Source organism: Trachinotus anak, unplaced genomic scaffold, assembly GCF_046630095.1.
Source record: "Trachinotus anak isolate AG129_WGS33_773 ecotype Australia unplaced genomic scaffold, CSIRO_AGI_Tana_v1 ptg000002l, whole genome shotgun sequence".
NCBI lineage: Eukaryota > Metazoa > Chordata > Actinopteri > Carangiformes > Carangidae > Trachinotus > Trachinotus anak.
Genome location: NW_027273853.1, coordinates 27,615,823 through 27,633,529, shown reverse-complemented (window position 1 = coordinate 27,633,529; position 17,707 = coordinate 27,615,823). Strand labels below are relative to the sequence as shown.

The 17,707-nt window shown below is 41.4% G+C and overlaps 2 protein-coding genes across 2 annotated transcripts; both read right to left on the bottom strand.

Moving 5' to 3' along the window:
- Positions 1-2,035: 2,035 nt before the first annotated feature.
- myod1 (myogenic differentiation 1) lies at positions 2,036-6,168 on the bottom strand. The gene is made up of 3 exons (XM_071459584.1): positions 5,398-6,168; positions 4,409-4,490; positions 2,036-3,775 (listed from the first exon to the last, which is right to left on the bottom strand). The coding sequence occupies exons 1-3, from the start codon at positions 5,986-5,988 to the stop codon at positions 3,555-3,557; spliced, it is 894 nt and encodes a 297-aa protein (XP_071315685.1). The 5' UTR covers positions 5,989-6,168; the 3' UTR covers positions 2,036-3,554.
- A 2,035-nt stretch (positions 6,169-8,203) lies between these two features.
- LOC139607061 (ferritin, heavy subunit) lies at positions 8,204-15,516 on the bottom strand. The gene is made up of 3 exons (XM_071459674.1): positions 14,691-15,516; positions 13,074-13,220; positions 8,204-9,782 (listed from the first exon to the last, which is right to left on the bottom strand). The coding sequence occupies exons 1-3, from the start codon at positions 14,859-14,861 to the stop codon at positions 9,492-9,494; spliced, it is 609 nt and encodes a 202-aa protein (XP_071315775.1). The 5' UTR covers positions 14,862-15,516; the 3' UTR covers positions 8,204-9,491.
- Between the last annotated feature and the right edge of the window lie 2,191 nt (positions 15,517-17,707).

Here is a 17,707-nt window from a genome sequence, read left to right as displayed (position 1 = left end):
AAGTCATTTGTTCAGCATTGTTTTCTAACTGCAGGGTTGAATTTAATTTGGTGTTTAACGATGTAGTCAGCAGGAAATAGAGGATTCGTCACAACAAAGTGTCCAAATGTCTTTATTTTATATAAAGAGTGTGGTATATTTTATTATAAACAGGTCTACTGAATCAGTGAAGCAAAGGGTAAAAGAAAAGTTGAGGGAAAAGATTTCAGGGATTAATCTTATTTTTAGTTGTAAAATGCACAAATACTACATGAGAGTCCCTGCAAAGCAAAGAGCGTTGGAAAAATACATTTCAGGAACAAAGCGTCTACTTAAAAGTTTTATACAAGATCAGTTCGTCTCTGTCAAAAAACTACCTGTCTAAATATTCTCCCTCTGGTGATTGACTGCCTGACTGAGGGAGCAGGAGGCAGGTGTGGCTGTTGACTGTGAACACCTGTGTGCAGGTGTGTCCTATCAAACCCAGTAGAGTTCGGTCCAACGATGAGCTGCCAGCTTATCAGTTTGGGAGGCATGATAAATAAAGTTTTTTTTTTTTTTTTTGATGCGTCTAACATTTAGCTCATACACCTCATGTATTTACTGTTGAAGAACCTGTGATCTTCCAAGGAGTAAAAGCGCAGGTGTAAATGATAAACCTGAACGATAGGTAAACAGGTTTCAAGGTCCAGGGGCCTCCAACATGGAGCCGGTTCAGTGTAGTCTGGCTATAGTTGTCTGGTATCACTGAGCCTAACATCAGCCATCCTGGATAACCAGTGTTACAAAGAGGTTAACTCTGGATTTGCTGCTCCAGCTGCAAGAGGCCTTAAATCACAGAGAACAGAAAAGCTTTCAGTCTGTTTCTAAACACAGTTAATGTCGGAGCGCATCAAATACAGTGTGGACCGGTGCTCCAGCAGCTGAGACAACAGGAAGCTGCTTCTACAACTCTTGATTTCAACCCTCAGAGAAACTTGAGGGTCTGAGCCAGAAGACCTAAAGAGTCCTGACAGGTTCATCTTGACTGAGGAGGTCAGAGAGGTTCTGTGGCGTTAGGTCAGTCAGGCCTGTTTAAACAAGGTTTAACATTTTGTTAACAGTTTTATACACGTATTCATTAGCACTGGTGTTGTATTGTGCTAGATGTTTCTAATATTATACACCCCTCATTCATGTAAATAGGGAGGACACTTCAATATAATTTACTGCACTACAACGTCACCACTTAACCAGGACCTCTTAATAAACTATATATTAATTTTACACATTTCTGACAATGTCAACAAAACAGAAACTTGGCAGATTGCAGAGCTCAAGATTTTTTTTTCATGAAAGGTGGATCATGTGGTGCAGAAACCGCAGGTCTTCTGTGTGATCACATGATGGAGCTGTTGATCTTTGAGTCTGAGTCAGATACAACAGAGACCAACAGTGAACAGGTTGAATGTTCTGTATTTATTCATTCAGTGATTTTGGCTGAACTATCTCAAAGATAATTGGAGGTGGTTGTTGTTGTGAACATTTGCTTCCATCCATGTAATTCCAGATTTATATTCATGGTATAAATTCTATTTTCTTGGTGACAGATGCAAAACTCAAGTCATAGACTTCACTTGTGATTCTGTTCTTCAGAGCAAGATATTTAACACATGGGAAAAATCTACAAGGGAAGTTATAATATACTGAAATTGTTATGAAAAGACTGGCATGAAAATGAATGGGGGGTGGGAGAATATGTATTAAAATTAATAATGTAAAAGCCACTAAAGATCATTATGAAGTTTGGAAAAAATTAAATCATCATAACTGCAGTTAATAAAATGTTTATATGTTGTTTTATGTCTTTTGTTAAAATTTTTATATAAATGCCACAAAATATTAATTATTTCAATGTAGCTTTTCCCACCAAAATTGTGCTGAAATCACCCTGTGTACATTGTGTATTTGCCTAATATATAATATATATATAATATATATATATATATATATAGAATAAAATAATTAAAAAACAACATTTAGATTAAAAACAAAGAAATGTAAAAAATCAGTCATGTTTTTGTATAAATAAGCTGGTTCATTTATTTGTCGTTAGACTGTCACTCAGTTTTCAGATGTATAAATATAAAGTTTAACATTTTTCACAACAAACAAAGCACATACAGACAGAAACATTAAATACATAATTAATACTTTCAGTTGGAACAAATCAGCTCTTATTTACATAATATGTACAATAACAGAAAAATGGTCCTCCGCTGCAGTGAATGAAAACAACAAATGAAATAAATTTAGTTTGACTTGGACAGGAAGGAGGTCTGAACCTACTTCAACCCTGATGGGGCAAAAAAACACTACAATACTCCCATAAATCTAATCTGAGGAATTTATGTGTCTTTAGTTGTATTTTGTTATTTATTGGTAAAGTTTTGTATCTGAATTTTTTTTACATATACCACAGGATGATTGTAGTTTTTTTGACCCTAAGGGAATTGAACAGCTGGAGCTTTTAGGACTTCAGATGGACGAATGTGGAGGAATGTAAATGGATGGTTTTTGGCCTCCGTCCTTCAGACTATACACAGAGAGGAAGAAAAATCCATCTGAACGACTCAGTCGAGCCTTAAACTAGTTTTCATAACTTAAACAAAATAAAAATACAGAAATACAGCAAGAACTGAACTGATTTCTACTCATCAGTAAACCTGTTACAGAAATTTTTGATTAACTACTTTTTTTTCCCAGCATTCGTGTGGTTTGATTTCAATTCTAGTCCAATTCTATCAACAACAGGAATCTGAGGGTCAAATATGCAGAACAATGGAAGATCATTCCTGCCAGGGAAAAAAATATTTATTGCTAGTTTTGAATCACTTGATATACAAAGTCAAAGTTTGGACTTTAGCTACTTGCTGACTTATTTATTTATTTTTATTTTTGTATTTCTGTCCACAAACTTGAACTTATTTAAAAAAAAATCTATTTCATTTGACACAACCCATTATTAAATAATTGTGACTCTCTTATTATTATTTACAGTGTAAATGTTATGTGACAGTGATACTTTTTTTACAGCTACTGGATTAAGACTGACGTAAGCTTTGGGCATGAGTTCCTGTCTCTTCGAGAGCATTTTCCAGAGCTTTTGACCACGTCTACCGATCTTCATCAGCACATGGAGCATTACTCAGTGACTATAAAATCTACAAAATGTGATTATAAAATATCAAACTCTATTTGTTGATGAAGACTGACATATGGCTAAAAGCCCTAGAAATCAACATTAAGATTAGTGCGTGGGCCTTAAGATTTTTTCAAACATTCATGCCCAGGTTTTCTTTTTTGGCAGGAATGAGCTTCCATATACTGAGCTAAAGGAAATAAAACAGGTGTGGAAGGATGTTGAGAAAACTCTGCATTAAAAACCTTTACAGCTGATGCAAACAGGTGGTGAAGACTCAGTTCAGCCAAAATAACTTGTATGAGTGTGTGTGTGTGTGTGTGTGTGTGTGTGTGTGATCTATGTTTTATGAGTGGACGGTGTGAGAGGATGTGAATGTCCCAGGTGTGAAGGTCTATAGGACTTGGTAGATCAGGTTGGGGTCCTGGGTGGCGGTCGGAGAGGGGACCTGGACGGGCCCGGGGGCCGCCGTCTCACCGGCCGGGTCTGTCGGCGGGGACCCGGGGACGTCGGCGGCCGGCAGCAGGCTGCTGTTGTCAGTGGAGATCCGCTCCACGATGCTGGAGAGACAGTCCAGACTGGAGACCACCGAGCTCCGGTCACTCTTCAGACCACCTGCAGGTGACACAAAGCACAGAGGTGATGAAGGAATTTTCTGAACGTGGTTTTATTGAATCTTTTTTTTTTAAGTTTGACAAGACTGTTCCTAATAAAAAAAAACAACAACACACTTGCAAAAACACCATCAAAAAAAAACAAAACAACAACTTAAGATCTAACTTTAATTTCATTGCCAGTTTAATCTTAAACTGAATGTAACCATCAGGAATTACATTTAACTATTAACTGGTATAGAGGACAAAACATTTTTCTATATTATCTTCATATTTTTATTCAACCACAAGAATATGTTGGTGAAAATATAAATTGTACAAAAATTCTTTATTTGTTTCTTTTTATCCGTCCTGAACAGTTATTTTATTTAACAAAAGCTTGAATCTGAAAAAAATGCTTTTTTCCAGTTGTACTATAGTAACAGCACACACTGTCACAGCAGCCTTCATAGAAAGCCTCATTTATAAGGGACAGGAGTCAGCTTTATTGCTCTATTGGCCTCATCATCCTGAGGTTTTTATTGCTGCTTCTATTTGCTTTTCTGTGCAAACTGTCTTTGTTTTACTACCAGAGGTGAATAAAGTGTTTTGTTGTTTTAATCAGCGGTTTATAACTGGTCTGGTGGTTTCTTACCGTTTGCTGTCTGGGAGAAAAAAGAGCTGCTGTCATAACTTCTTTGTCTGGTTGACTGACAGGTGGGGCCGTTAAAATCCGTCTGAAGGGAGAGAGAGAGTCTGATTCAGAAACGAGATTTCACAGCTTTAATTCTGAATCCATCCCAGAGACACAGATGATCTCAGTGTGTGTGAGAGAAGATGAGCAGCCCGGCCACAGAAAAATCACTGGATTATCTAATGAAATTTATGAAAGAAAACATGAAAAGGTGAAGTGAAGGAAAAAGGCAGAAAAACACATTCATATTTGAAATAAATTTACCAACATACACATCTGTTGGTAACAAATTGACCCTCATTAAATCACAAATTCATAGATCTAATTATTTTCTTTTTGAATATCATATTTCAACATTTTTCTTAAAAGGCTGAATTATTGCAGTCAAATTACTATCAGACCAAAAATTACTAAATTAACGTCAGAGAAAAAAAAATACTTTTTAAATTTTTTTTTTAAAATAAATGACACTTTTAGTTAACGCAAATATGTTTTTCGATCTATGTGCCGCTTTGAGTCAACGAACATTTTCCTTTCAGTGAGGAACTGGCCGAAGCTCCTCACTGGGACATTATTAATGTCCTCTAACGAAAATCCTAATTGTGATGATGCAACAAAACTGTTGAGGTTGGATGACACTTTCTGTTTTATTCAAACAGCCACAGAAACGTGGTTGTAGAGGCGGCGGGATGAAGGGAAATGTAATTTGGTAGAAACAAAATGATCTGTGCTCCTTCTGCCGCAAAGCCACACATGAAGTTACACAGCTTCACGCCACAAAACCAGAAAATGGATCAGGGTTTCCTGTGATGTGATCCAGAGATTCAATGTTAGAATGACTAAAAGTGATCATTGGATTTAACAAACCCACTTACAGAAGAGTGAATCACAAGAAGCCCTCAGACACACACCCCCGCCCCCCTCTCACACCTGTCGGTCCCTGAACTCACCATGCCGTCGGAGCAGTTGGAGCGGGGGCTGGAGGCGTCCGAGTCCCCGCTGTAGTGCTCCAGCACCGGGTAGAAGCCGTCCTCCTGCCCGCCCCGCAGCAGCGCCTGCAGGGACTCGATGTAGCTGATGGCGTTGCGCAGGATCTCCACCTTGGGCAGCCGCTGGTTGGGGTTGGCGGTGGTGCAGCGCTTCAGGGTCTCGAAGGCGTCGTTGACCTTGCTGAGCCGCCGGCGCTCCCGCAGCGTGGCCGCCTTCCGCCGGTCCGCGTTCGTGGTCTTCCGCTTGCAGGCCTTGCAGGCCCAGAGCAGGCAGCGGCCCGCCTGGTGGTGCCCGCTGGGGGCGCGGACGTGCTCGTCGTCCTCCACCTCCGCGTGGTGGTGGAGGTGCAGGAGGGAGGACGGGGAGGAGGAGGAGGAGGAGGAAGGGGAGGATGAGGTGGAAGAGGAGGAGTCGTCCGGCTTCAGCAGGCCCACATGCACCAGCCGCGGGTCCAGGTCCTCGAAGAAGTGCATGTCGCTGGTGTTGAAGCAGGGGTCGTCATAGAAATCATCAGCTGCAGAGATGGGGAAAGAGATATCCGACAACTCCATGGTTCAGTCCCCAGACACCAAAGAAGAAGACAAATCCAGTGAAGGAGACAGAGGAGTCTTCGGCCAAAAACAAAAGAAGAAGCAGCAGAAGCAGAGAAAGAGGAAGAGGAAGAAGAAGAAGAAGAAGAAGAAGAAGACTGAGTGTTTTCTGGGGAATGTAGAGTCCTGTCACTGATCTGTCCCTCAGCTGTGGACCTGGAGCCTCTTATACCTGGGACATCAGCGAGGGGCGGGGTCAGGGCGACGAGGGCCTCTGAGGTCTGACCAATCAGCGGGCAGCGGGAGGGGTTTACAACTTCACGGTAATTAGTGTACAATTACCCCGAACAGAGCAGTAACAGCAGGATAATGTACCGCTGCACACAGGGGGGGGGGGGGGGCAAACACATGTGGGACATGAACTGAGAACACAAACTGACTGAAATCACACAGCGTTGTGTTTGTAGTTTTTCTTTGTCTTTCCTTACTAATTAAAAAATATGTAATTCTTCTTCTCTACATGTTACTTATATAATATTTTAATGTTTTTAATGCAGTGGAGCATTTTCAGTTGCCTTGAAATGTTCTACATTTTATTTTAATCTAAAGTATACCGTGTTTACTTTTGACAAAATATGTTAATTCAACAAATTTGGTTTTGATGTGACTTGTTTGAAAAACAGAATAAAAATAAGAGAAAATGTAATTTAAAAGAAAAAAATCTCTGAAATTTAATCTATCAGCCAAATGAATTTATAAGAAATAAAAAGCAGGTTTTAAAAAATGTAACTGTAAATTTTTTTTTTTTTAATGAAGCAGATATGCATAATAAATAATACAGACTTTAACCCCCCCATTTAACATTTATAATACATAAACGTTTTCATTTTTATATTATATAAATGGTTCATGATTTAGCTGTGAGCAGATATAATTACATTTTTAAGTGTTAATGTGCATTATTTGACAACAATTAATTCCTTGTATGTATGTATATTACATTTGTTATTAATGCTGTATTTTACTAAAATATCATTATCTGGAGTTGTAGCTCTGATCTCCATCTATGAAGTGTTTATTTACTGCTTATCAGTTATAAACAATGGCAGTTACGTTTATTCATAATAATACATGAAACTAAGAAGAATAAAATTTTAAAGCCATTTAAAAAATACATTCTTAAAATACAGCTCAAATATTTTAGAAAATGAAATTTCTCATTTATTAGCAGGCAAGGAAAGTAATAGTGAGGTAAAAATCGAATTCAAAGCAGACAACAGTGAGAATGGGATGTTTCGTTAAAATGATCTTTGAGCAAAAACACTGATCAGTGTTAAGGTTTCTTCCTGAGTTGACTGTAAGACACAGAGATCCTGTTTTGTATTGTTGATGATGGCAGAGCTGCCTCAGTGCTTCATTTTTATGGAAGTAAAACTCCCTGAGAGATGTGTCACATCCAAACTTAGCAGGAAGGCCTGCATACAGTGCTCATATTTCATGTCTTTACAGAGCCAAACACCATTTTTAAAGAGTGTTAATACTGCATGAAAGTGTGAACTCAGTAATCAAGTTAAATGTCATTGAGTTTATTTATAGATGTGAGTGTTTCTTTCTGTGTGTGGAGTCAGAGGAGACTCAGCAACCTCCTCCTGTCTGCCTGCAGCTCTCCTCTCAGCTGTCATCACAGCACCAAACCATCCAGAAACATTTAAATGCAGATTAGTGATTTTCACAGAACCTGCAGCAAGCGCTCAGATGTGTGCTCCTGCAGTGCACAGCTGCTGCAGCTGGAGGGCGCTGCAGAGCAGAGCAGAGCAGAGCCTGAGACCCACTGTCTGCTGCAAGACTAACCCTGAACACAGACTCACACCGACCCATCAACCTCTGCAGGCCATCACTGACAGATGGTTAAAAGCTGTACTCTGGATGCTTTAAGTGTCTCAGAAAATATTCTAACCCTGTACTCTCACTCCAACACGACTGACAGGTCCTCTGATACAAGGCCTCACCTCAGACAACAACTAAATACATGGTTTTTCCTGCTCTCTAACTTTTACTTATACAAGTGTAGAATTCTACAGACTTTAATTTACTCTTAGTTGAGGAATATTGAAGAAAATTTCATCTAGAAATTCATCTAAAATTATGCCTCAGTCTATATATCAACATGTAGTTAAGGTCAAAAAATACCAAATAAATGAACTTAAGCGAGAAAAAATACTGATTATTTCAAAACTGTTTTTCCAACTTTATTAATAGTGCAACAACAAGCCCAAACTTTAGAGAATCATAAAATCAAATAAACCATTTCATACATACAACACCTCATGGCTGTCAAGTCACAGAAGAAGAATATATGATCACATACTGAATACACTGTGACTACAATGGTATTTATATGTTGAGATACACAAGTTCACAAACAGAACAGAAGACGCAGTAGCAGTGTTTTGTAGGAATACATATACTTGAATGAAGTGCCCCCTGCAGCTGGATACCTGCTCTGGTTGGTCCTCTTTACATGATTCTTGGTTTAAGTTTTGTACAAAAGTTGTTTAAATCTTCAAAGGAAAAATTGGAAAATAAATAATTTCAACACAAAAACCTACAGGAGACTTTTGGAAATGTTTGGTTTTCATGTTGTATGTTGTTTATTGATATGAGACATTAGCAGCAGTGTTGATTTGTTAGGTCCTGTTGGGTTGCCAGGTCAGTGCTAAATCCACTGCCAGGTAAACCCAGCTGACTAGCTGACAGCTCTGGGGCTGTTTGAAGGTGCATTTTCTCCCGTTTAATGGAGCACTTTCCCTCTGCTTTCACTCTACGTGCTAAACTAGTCTTTCTCTTGGGAAGTTATCTGAACAAACTCATGCAACAATCAAAACAGGCAGCTACTAGCTCAGAGTTTTGACAATAATTCAAGGATATTCAGATGTAAATATTTAATGGCAAATTTTCAGTAGTGTAAAATACTAATCAAACTGTTTTGGAGTTGGAGTTGGAAAAGCTACTTATTCTCTTTTGATGTTATGCAGGTTCCTCGTGGTTCTATGATGTGCTAAGCTAGGCAAATACATCCTGAATAAAGTGTTATATCTTGTCCTTTGGTTCCATTTATTTTTCCTGGTTTTCAAAGTATTTCTCCACTCACACTGACTTATAACAAAAGAGCCCAAACACACACATGATGAACATTAAAGAGGGACATGAACAGGCGGCTGTGCAGCCAACAGTTCAGGATGTGTTTTGAATTTGAAACTAAAGATCTAATGGAGAAGTGTTCAATACGTAAAAGTCAGGAGTTATCCAGCTGCTATCAGTCTCTGTGCTAAGCTAGGCTCTTTCTGTGTTGGTCTAATTAAAGTGCTCCTCCACTCACATTAAGTTTGCACTTTATTTCAGTATCACCCAAAATGTCTGATTTCTGTCTTTCACAGAGGAAGATTAACCCTTTGTTCCCTGCAGAGAAAATACTAAAAGGAGCATCATATACAAACCAAGACTTCTTGATCGAAGCAGGTCGATCATCTGCTGAGTTCTTCCTGTAGCTCGTTCAGGATGTACTCCCCAAACCCCCCCGTCTGGTCGTTGGTGCAGCCCACCCTGCGGGCGCTGGTGAGCAGGTCTCCCAGCAGCTTGAGGCGGTCCACCCGCGGTGCCAGGAAGTGGCTCTTCACAACGCTGGCGGTGTGCGGGTCTCCGTGCTCGCGGGCCAGCTGGTTGAGCTCGACCAGGACGCCGGCCTCCTCCTTCAGCTGGAGCAGCAGCAGCTCCAGAGCCGGTAAAACGGCGCAGACCGCCTCACAGCCCGGTTTCTGAAAACCAAAGATAAACAGCATAAGAGGCAGGATTTCACAGAGGTCAGAGGATAATTATATATCGTGATTCTCATGTGGCCTCCTGGTTGGTTGACACTCAAATAAACTAATCAATCAGTCAACCAATCAATCAGTTCATTAATCAGTCATATACAGTATCAGCCTTGCTTTATACTGACATGAACAAAACCAGCAACAGCCTCAACGTAGCAGCATTTATAACAGCACTGTTTCAAAATCAGTTCTTTTCAGTGGAAACGACACAATCACTGCACTGAGCTGTGGAGTTCAGTTATTGTCAAGGTGCAAAGCCACAGAGTCCAGATAAAGTTAACCTGTTACCAGACACCCCCACCCCATTTTTGTGCACAAGCCCAAAATAATGTACCTAAAATAAAAAGGTTACTGTTCTTTAACCCTTTTGATTGCAGTCATAACCCTGGTCTCCTCTGAAAGGTAACTCCTGAAATTTTACAACCTGAGTGACGGAGGCACAAACACGATAGAAATGTAAGTTTTTTTTGCCTTGGCTGTTTATTTTGGCACAAAAAGCAGAATATAAAGCCTGCAGTGGGACCTTCTGTGTGGACAACATTTTGGAACCACAGCCACAAGTCTGAACCACTTCTACGTCAACAGCTGTTGCAGTGTTATGGGGATAAAATGCTTTACACAGACGGCACAGATAGAAACAGTGACATTAGAGCTTTCAAACAATGTCAGATTTGTTAAGGTTGCATGAAAACTAAGTCCAGTACAGACCTACACATCTACTACCAAGGCCGGAGTGTTGCACGGGTCATTATCTGTGGGGCAACATCAAACTTTTTATAAACTGGAAAAAAAAAAAAGATGTCAATCAAAGCTACATTATGCTTAATTTATTGGCTGATGCTAACATGTTGCATCTCCAACTGGCCAACCAGCCCTGCGAGAAGGAGGGAGGGGTTATTTTGATTAGTTTTCGATAATCAATCAGGACCATACACATTACTACTGCATATTTAAATAACCGGTACATTATTTGTTTTGTGACTTTCATACTGTGATTGAACAACACAGCTGCTTATACCTCAGTATGAGTCAAACAAGGCGGCCATCACGTCCACTCAACAGGTGTGTGGGGGCCTTCCTGTTGTCTTGAACAGCCAATCATGACACTGTTAGTTGTCTCGTGCTGCATCGAAAAGTGAAAAGTCACAGTTCAAGTTGCCAGACCTCCTTTACAGTTGACCTTCAACCTAACTGGGCAACTTTGGTTCAGTGTTGATCACTCTCGTCATGAGACCTTTTCCTTGATGGTTTTCATCTCCTACATGAAGAGGTAGATGTGGCGACATTTGACTTCAAAATAAAATTACTCACAACAGGACAGTTCACATTTTGACTGAATGAAATGAAGTGTAAAACTAAATCAAACTGCAGTGAGCAGTAAAGGATTCAGAGGCGTTGTCTCTTCAAGGTGAGCTGCACTTGAGAGACGGATAACGAGGTGTCCCAAAATGCTGTTGACTGGGCCCGGGCCTCAGTCCTGAAACGATTTTACACGACTCATAAACCCGGGTGGTGGTCGGAGGCCACGCTGCGATGCGCCAGTGCCACCACCACTGAAGCTGCTGGCCATCTGGAAACGCCATCAGCGCCACTGTCCCTCTGCCGCAGCATTAATCTTGCCAATTTTCCGCAACTCCAGGGGGGGGGAAATGTACACCCTGACGGGCTTATGGCCAGAGCCAGGGACAGGTCTCCAGGGGTTTAACCTCCCTCCCTCCCTCCCTCCCTCCTCCTCTTCTGGCCTCTTGGTATCTAAACCCAGCCCCCTCACCCCGTCCTCGGACGGCCCAAATGAAGAGCTTCGCTCCAAAATGAGATCTCAGCCATATGGAGGAGAAAAAAAGAAACACAGCGAGATAGAGACACCTGCTCTGACAAAATGACGGATAGCGCAGGAGGAAAAATAAATCCTCATGAAGGGACGTTTGGGGAGGAACGTGAGGGTTGCTGGTGCAGTAAAACGAGAACGCTGTTACAGACTGAAGCTCCTCTGTCTCACAGATAAAGTTCAAATCATAAATTTAGTTTCAAAATGGATCCACAAATCAGCCCTTCACACCAGATCATCTCAGACCCCTCAGGACCCGCCAGGATCCAGAGGAGCAGAGTTCAACAACCCCCCCCTTCCCTCTGCTTAAGTGTCTCTGGGCAACAGATGCTCTTGACCCTGACCTCGGACCGACCTCTGTGTGTCTTCGTAGAGAGAAACAAACTATATTTACTGAAATACTGCACTTCAGTACAACATTTACCTACTTACACCTAATCTACTTCAGAAGCAAATCCTGTACTTTTTACACCTCCACATAAACCTGACAGCCGGAATCACTGATTACTTTAAGATTTTACACACAAAACATAAGTTTATCTTTAAATATACATCATGCATTGTTGTAGATTTCAACCCGACAATATACACTAAGCAAGTAAAAGGTCCCATCAGTCCACAGAGAAATGCACACAGCCTGCATTCAGAAACTGAGCCTTAAAACCAGCCGTCAGGACTTCTGGAACTTTGTGATGTCACATCTATACAGTATGCCCAAGCCCCGCCCACCCGGACCAGCCATCCAACCTTGCAGGATTTGGTTTCTATGAGTGTTTACCTGAAATCTGCTATATTTTTATTGGATCACTCAGAAAACAGTCGGCCTCATTATTTACTGTTCACTGTCCTGCTGCTCTACCAGAGCTACATTCAAGTCGCTGCTAAAGCTAACACATTTCCTCCTGCTGCTGCTTCTAAAAAAAGCTTTCAACTGAAGCACAAAACCAAATATGCACCTACAAACCATGACAATGTTATTTTGTGAGAGAATAAGCTGTAAATGTGTCAGGCAGAAATGAAGAGTCAGGAGCAGCCGCAGTGAGACGTTACCTCCAACTTTTACTGTGTTATGTGGAAAAACACAAGCACCACGTGCAGCATAAGATCAGCTCATGGAAAAAGTCCTGACTATAGACTGAAATAATGTGTTTGTTTGGCTGCACTGTGAACAGGAACACCAGCTGCTCTTCTGTTTGTCTGAATCACAGCTTTAAGCATCGTAACGTTAAAAACTCTTCACCGCATTTCAGGCCAAATATTTTCACTGACTAGAAGCTTTTGTGATATTTAACCTTGTAGCATCATGTGATCATTACCAGTGTAATAACTTCCCAATAACATGACTCACAGAGCAGTTTAAAAATACTAACACAGAATAAAGAAACGTCCCTTCCTGACACGTTTACCTGGATGTCTTTGCCGCAGTAGTTGCCCCCCCTCTCGGCCAGGTACCCCAGCATGGCCTCGCTCTCCTCCTGCTGCTTCAGCGCCTCCTGGTGGAAGAAAGAAGCGACGCGAGGCAGAGCGACGTCGTCCCGCTCAAACACACTGGCCTGAAGGAGATAAAACAAAAGACAAATGCTGACATTACAAATATGATCCAACACACATTACATCAACATTAAACTGTCATAAATACACATGGTGCTTTGGTAAACTGTGGATTTGAACAACCCCTAAGGTCAGTGAGTAAATCCATGACATGGAAATAAAACTCTACTGATTATTTTCTACTGATTAATTTCTGCTGCATCAGTTTTAATCCCTTTTTTAAACTGTCCATCATGAGTCCACCGATGGTAAAGAAGAGAAGGTCAGTGTTGAATCAGTGGTGAGCTCATTTCATAGATCCAGGTCAAAGGTCTCCAATTAACCACAGGTTTTTTAAACACTGTACAACTAAATTAAAGTTTGTCTCCTTTGAATTCAGTGTTTCAAGACTGAACACATGATATCAGGTGGAAACGTCTCTGTCAGACAGGCCTGAATCCTGTGGTCCTCACATCCCACAGTCCAACCATTACATTCATTTACACACATTAGTTCAGACTGATGAAAAGTAATGAACACATTTACAATTAACCTGTAATAATTATTAACAGCTGTCTTTATTTTAAGTTTATTTATCACTTTGGTCAAAATATTTTCTGTTTGTTGTATTTCCCACTTACATAAAATAAAATATAGGCTATTGATTCTGTTTTTGATTATTACAAAATTCTTAAACAGGTCATATAAAGAATCTGTAATAACAGTGATTGTTAGAGATGGGGGTGATTTCCGTACAATATCCTGCTGTGTCCTTTTATCGTCCATCACTGTTAAATCCCATATTATGAAAATTCCTGTAACTTTTTAAAACAGATAAATATTTCAGTCATTTATATTTCCTGTTACGTGTTTGCCTTCATGGAGGTGTGAATGCGTCAAAGTCTTGTCCACACTTTCCACAACTCTGGTGGAGAAATGCAGAATTTATTGTTTTATCTTTTTATTTATCAGTCGACCCACATGTTCAGATTTTTGTACCTTCAGTGTAAAACTCTGGGATAAGGCTGTAAGGGACTGTGTGAAAACGATTAGAGGGAAGGTCAGGAAAGGTCAGAGGGTGATGTTTGAGGGTCATCTGCAGATCAGCTGTTTCTCATCCCAGATTAATATTTCATGCCATTATTTCCTTGTTATTGTCATTTTGTTAAAACCACAATACAACATATAATTATGTTTTAGCAACTTGCAGCTATGGGGAAATTATTGTTACCATCACATATCAAGGTTAAACTAGGTGAAGTGGAGCCTGCCGGTTTTGTACTGTTATATTACTTTGAGATATCGGGGGGTTTGTCTTTTCATTTACTGTCTTTGGTATTCACACCACACAATGTCCTCATCTGACCCTGAAAAACCACAAATGTACCTGATGATGTGTTGGAACAGCGAGTGTCGTTTCCAGACCAGTTTATGTCCTCGTTAAAATGCTCCCTGACACTAATGTTGTTGTTGTTGTTGTTGTTGATTCCTACCAGAGCCTGCAGCCTGTACGCTCCGTCCCGCAGCAGGCTGCTCACCCCGCACAGAGCCTCCTCCGCCTCGGCCGGCAGGTTGTGCCTGGCCCGGCTGCAGCCTGCGGAGCTCCGGTGCGCCTTGCACAGAGGCAGGCTGCTCTTTAATCTCTTCCCTGCGGGCTCAGCCATGTTTCCGCCGCCGAGCCTGGACACACACAGCCCGGACTGAGCTCTGCCGGCAGCCGGTGGTGAGACCAGGGAGCAGGGAGGTAGATCACAGGTGGTAAACAGCCTGAGAAGCAGCCGCGTCTTCCTCCAGCAGCCGAGATAAATTTAGCCAGCAAGCATCAACTGTTTCCCGGTCAGCTGCCGGAGTTCATCCGGTGCGGCGGAGCTCGGAGCTGCACTCAGGGAAACAAAGTTATATAAGAGAACAACATGCATTCATTCATGAGCTGCAGGGAGGGGGTCAGTCTGTTTAAACCCTCAGTGATTCTGGTTTCATCTCTATGATTACAGATGACATTAACAAAGAGCTCAGATGCACTTTAAAGTGGTTCAGATCTTCTGTGAAACCACAGAAAAGCTTCTGAACAGATATTTCCTCCCTTCAAGACTCCAGTGAAGAGCGAAAGAGCTCAGATCCTAATCAGATTAGACTGTAAATGTCTCTTTGTGAAGCAGTGCTGCACAGTGTGTTCATGAAGTGATTCAGTAATCATCACCTGATGTTTGGTTCTCCTGCTGTAACATGACATTTAAATGTAATTGTTTTGTGCATTTAATTAAATATTTTAGACTCAGGTGTGATGTTGAACCGTTGAACCTGGAGTCATGATTTTGATCATTTTCAGTGCCTGCCATTCACCACCTGACCACCAGATGCCCTCAGGCTTTCCCTCCACTGCCCATCACCTGACCTCCCCGCCCACCTCCACACCTGTCCTCACTTCCCTGTTCACCTGCCAGCCCCTGTTCACCTGCTGTCCTGCCTGAACTGTTGAGCCTGTCTCTGTTTGCTTCCTGTTCTCTCTGTGTTTGGGACGTTATTTCTGACAGCTTTGTTCCTTAAAGTTTCTGAAAGTGTTCTCTCCGTCCATCTGGAGGTGAAGCTCCTGTTGGAGTATCAGCATGTGGGTTCTCCACCCTGTGCTCTGAATATTAGAACCATGACAGGTTCAGAATTCAAATGTCCAACACTTTGGTTTATGAGCGAATGTCTGTGAAACTAATTTTCCCATCAGCCTTAGCTGGACTTTGTGTTTAGTCCTAATTAGTAAAATTTAGCGTGCTAATATGCTAAACTAAGATTGCAGCTGAGTTTAGCACAATGCTATCGTTGTCATTGTGAGCATGCTAACATACTGATAGCATTAGCAATAGACCCAGAGACTCTCATGTTAAAATGTCCAACTTTACAGCAGAAAGAAACATGTTTACAGCCTGGTACAGAAAACAGTTTTGGTCTCTGTAGCTGATTTTCTCCTTCATGACGACTGTGAATGTTTATATAACTCACCTGTTTAGATTTTATTAAGGGTTAAAGTTATGAATGGTTAGCAGGTATCAGTGTCTGGGCTCACCATACCAGGCTTTAGCTCGTGAATTAGCTAAACAGTCAGCAAAATGAATTAGCCTTGGGTTAGCCATAAAGCAAGACGCCCAGATGCCCAGCTACGCTAAAGATGCTAACGGGTGCGAATCCTTGTTACTGCACTGTGTTATTCTTGGTATGCACCGAAGTCCCGGCTCCAAACAGGCTCCACCTCTTTGTCCATTTTTGGATTAGCCTGGAGTTAGGGGTGGAGTCAGGCACTGCCAAGATGGCGACGGCGGAGCAGCTCACTCTGAGCTTCAAAACCGCTCTTCAGAAACCTGTGGGTGACGTCACAGAGGTTACTTCTATCTTTATTTATGAACACAACCGTGTAATTCAGCCATGACAGTAGAGCTTCTGATGGACTGTACATGTCAGCACCTTGAATTAAAGTGAGCAGCCTGCTACGGTGACACCTGAGCGCCACATTTAAACAGAGCCAGACCTTACATTTATATATTTATAGCAGATCAGCCAAAATCAATATGGAACAGCAGTTACATTTGTATTGGATTATTGAGGCTCAGTTTCTTTTTCCAACTGAAAATGAACAGTTGAACATAACACAGCCTCTTTCATGTGTAGGAAAACAACAGGGCTGGACAATAAACTGAATAAACTGAAGTTAACAAATTATGATCTTTTCATATCAATTTAAATGTTATTGTATTTCAAAAATGCATCACAGAATCTAAACATTTGTTTATTAAACTAATAGAGTAATCATCTGAAAGGAGATGTACAGTAATAACAAATATATTTTTATTAGGTTATTTATGTAAACGTGACACTTTATCATGATATTGATTATAGGTAATCAAACCCTCTGTCACTGTCGGCTGAGCATCATTAGTTGTTTCTCCTCAGTGGACTCCTTCAGGTTTGACCCCCCTGGTTCTTCCTAATCCTCCTGGAGTCAGGATGAGTGACAGGAGGGGCTGGCTGCTCCACGGGGGTCAGCTGGTCCAGGAGGGAAGAAAGACCCTTGACACGACCCCTCAGACACCTCAGTAATCACCTGGGCTGGACCTCAGTGTAACAGACTACCGACACGCTGCAGGAGGTCGTTCAGCCTCCACCAGGTGATGCTGCGCCGCAGGAGGCCCGACAGAGGACCGGACACTGCAGCACATCCATCTGTGCTCCACTGCTGCTGTCACAGATTATCCACCCTGGGGGGTTTCTGCAGAGCCAGTGATGGAATATCATCCAAGACCTGGAAAAACTGTCCTTTACATTAAAGAGTAAAATATGTTGTTCCTCTGTGTCACTTACATTAAAATGAATGGGGTGGGGGGGTGTTTACATTTCTGCTGGTATATTTCTACTGCTGTCCTTACTCTGAGAGCTCATAGAAGAAGCGCTGACTGTGTAAAGTTGGACTAACACGACAAAGACGACAGCTGACGGCCGCCATCATGCAACGTGTTCCCCAGCT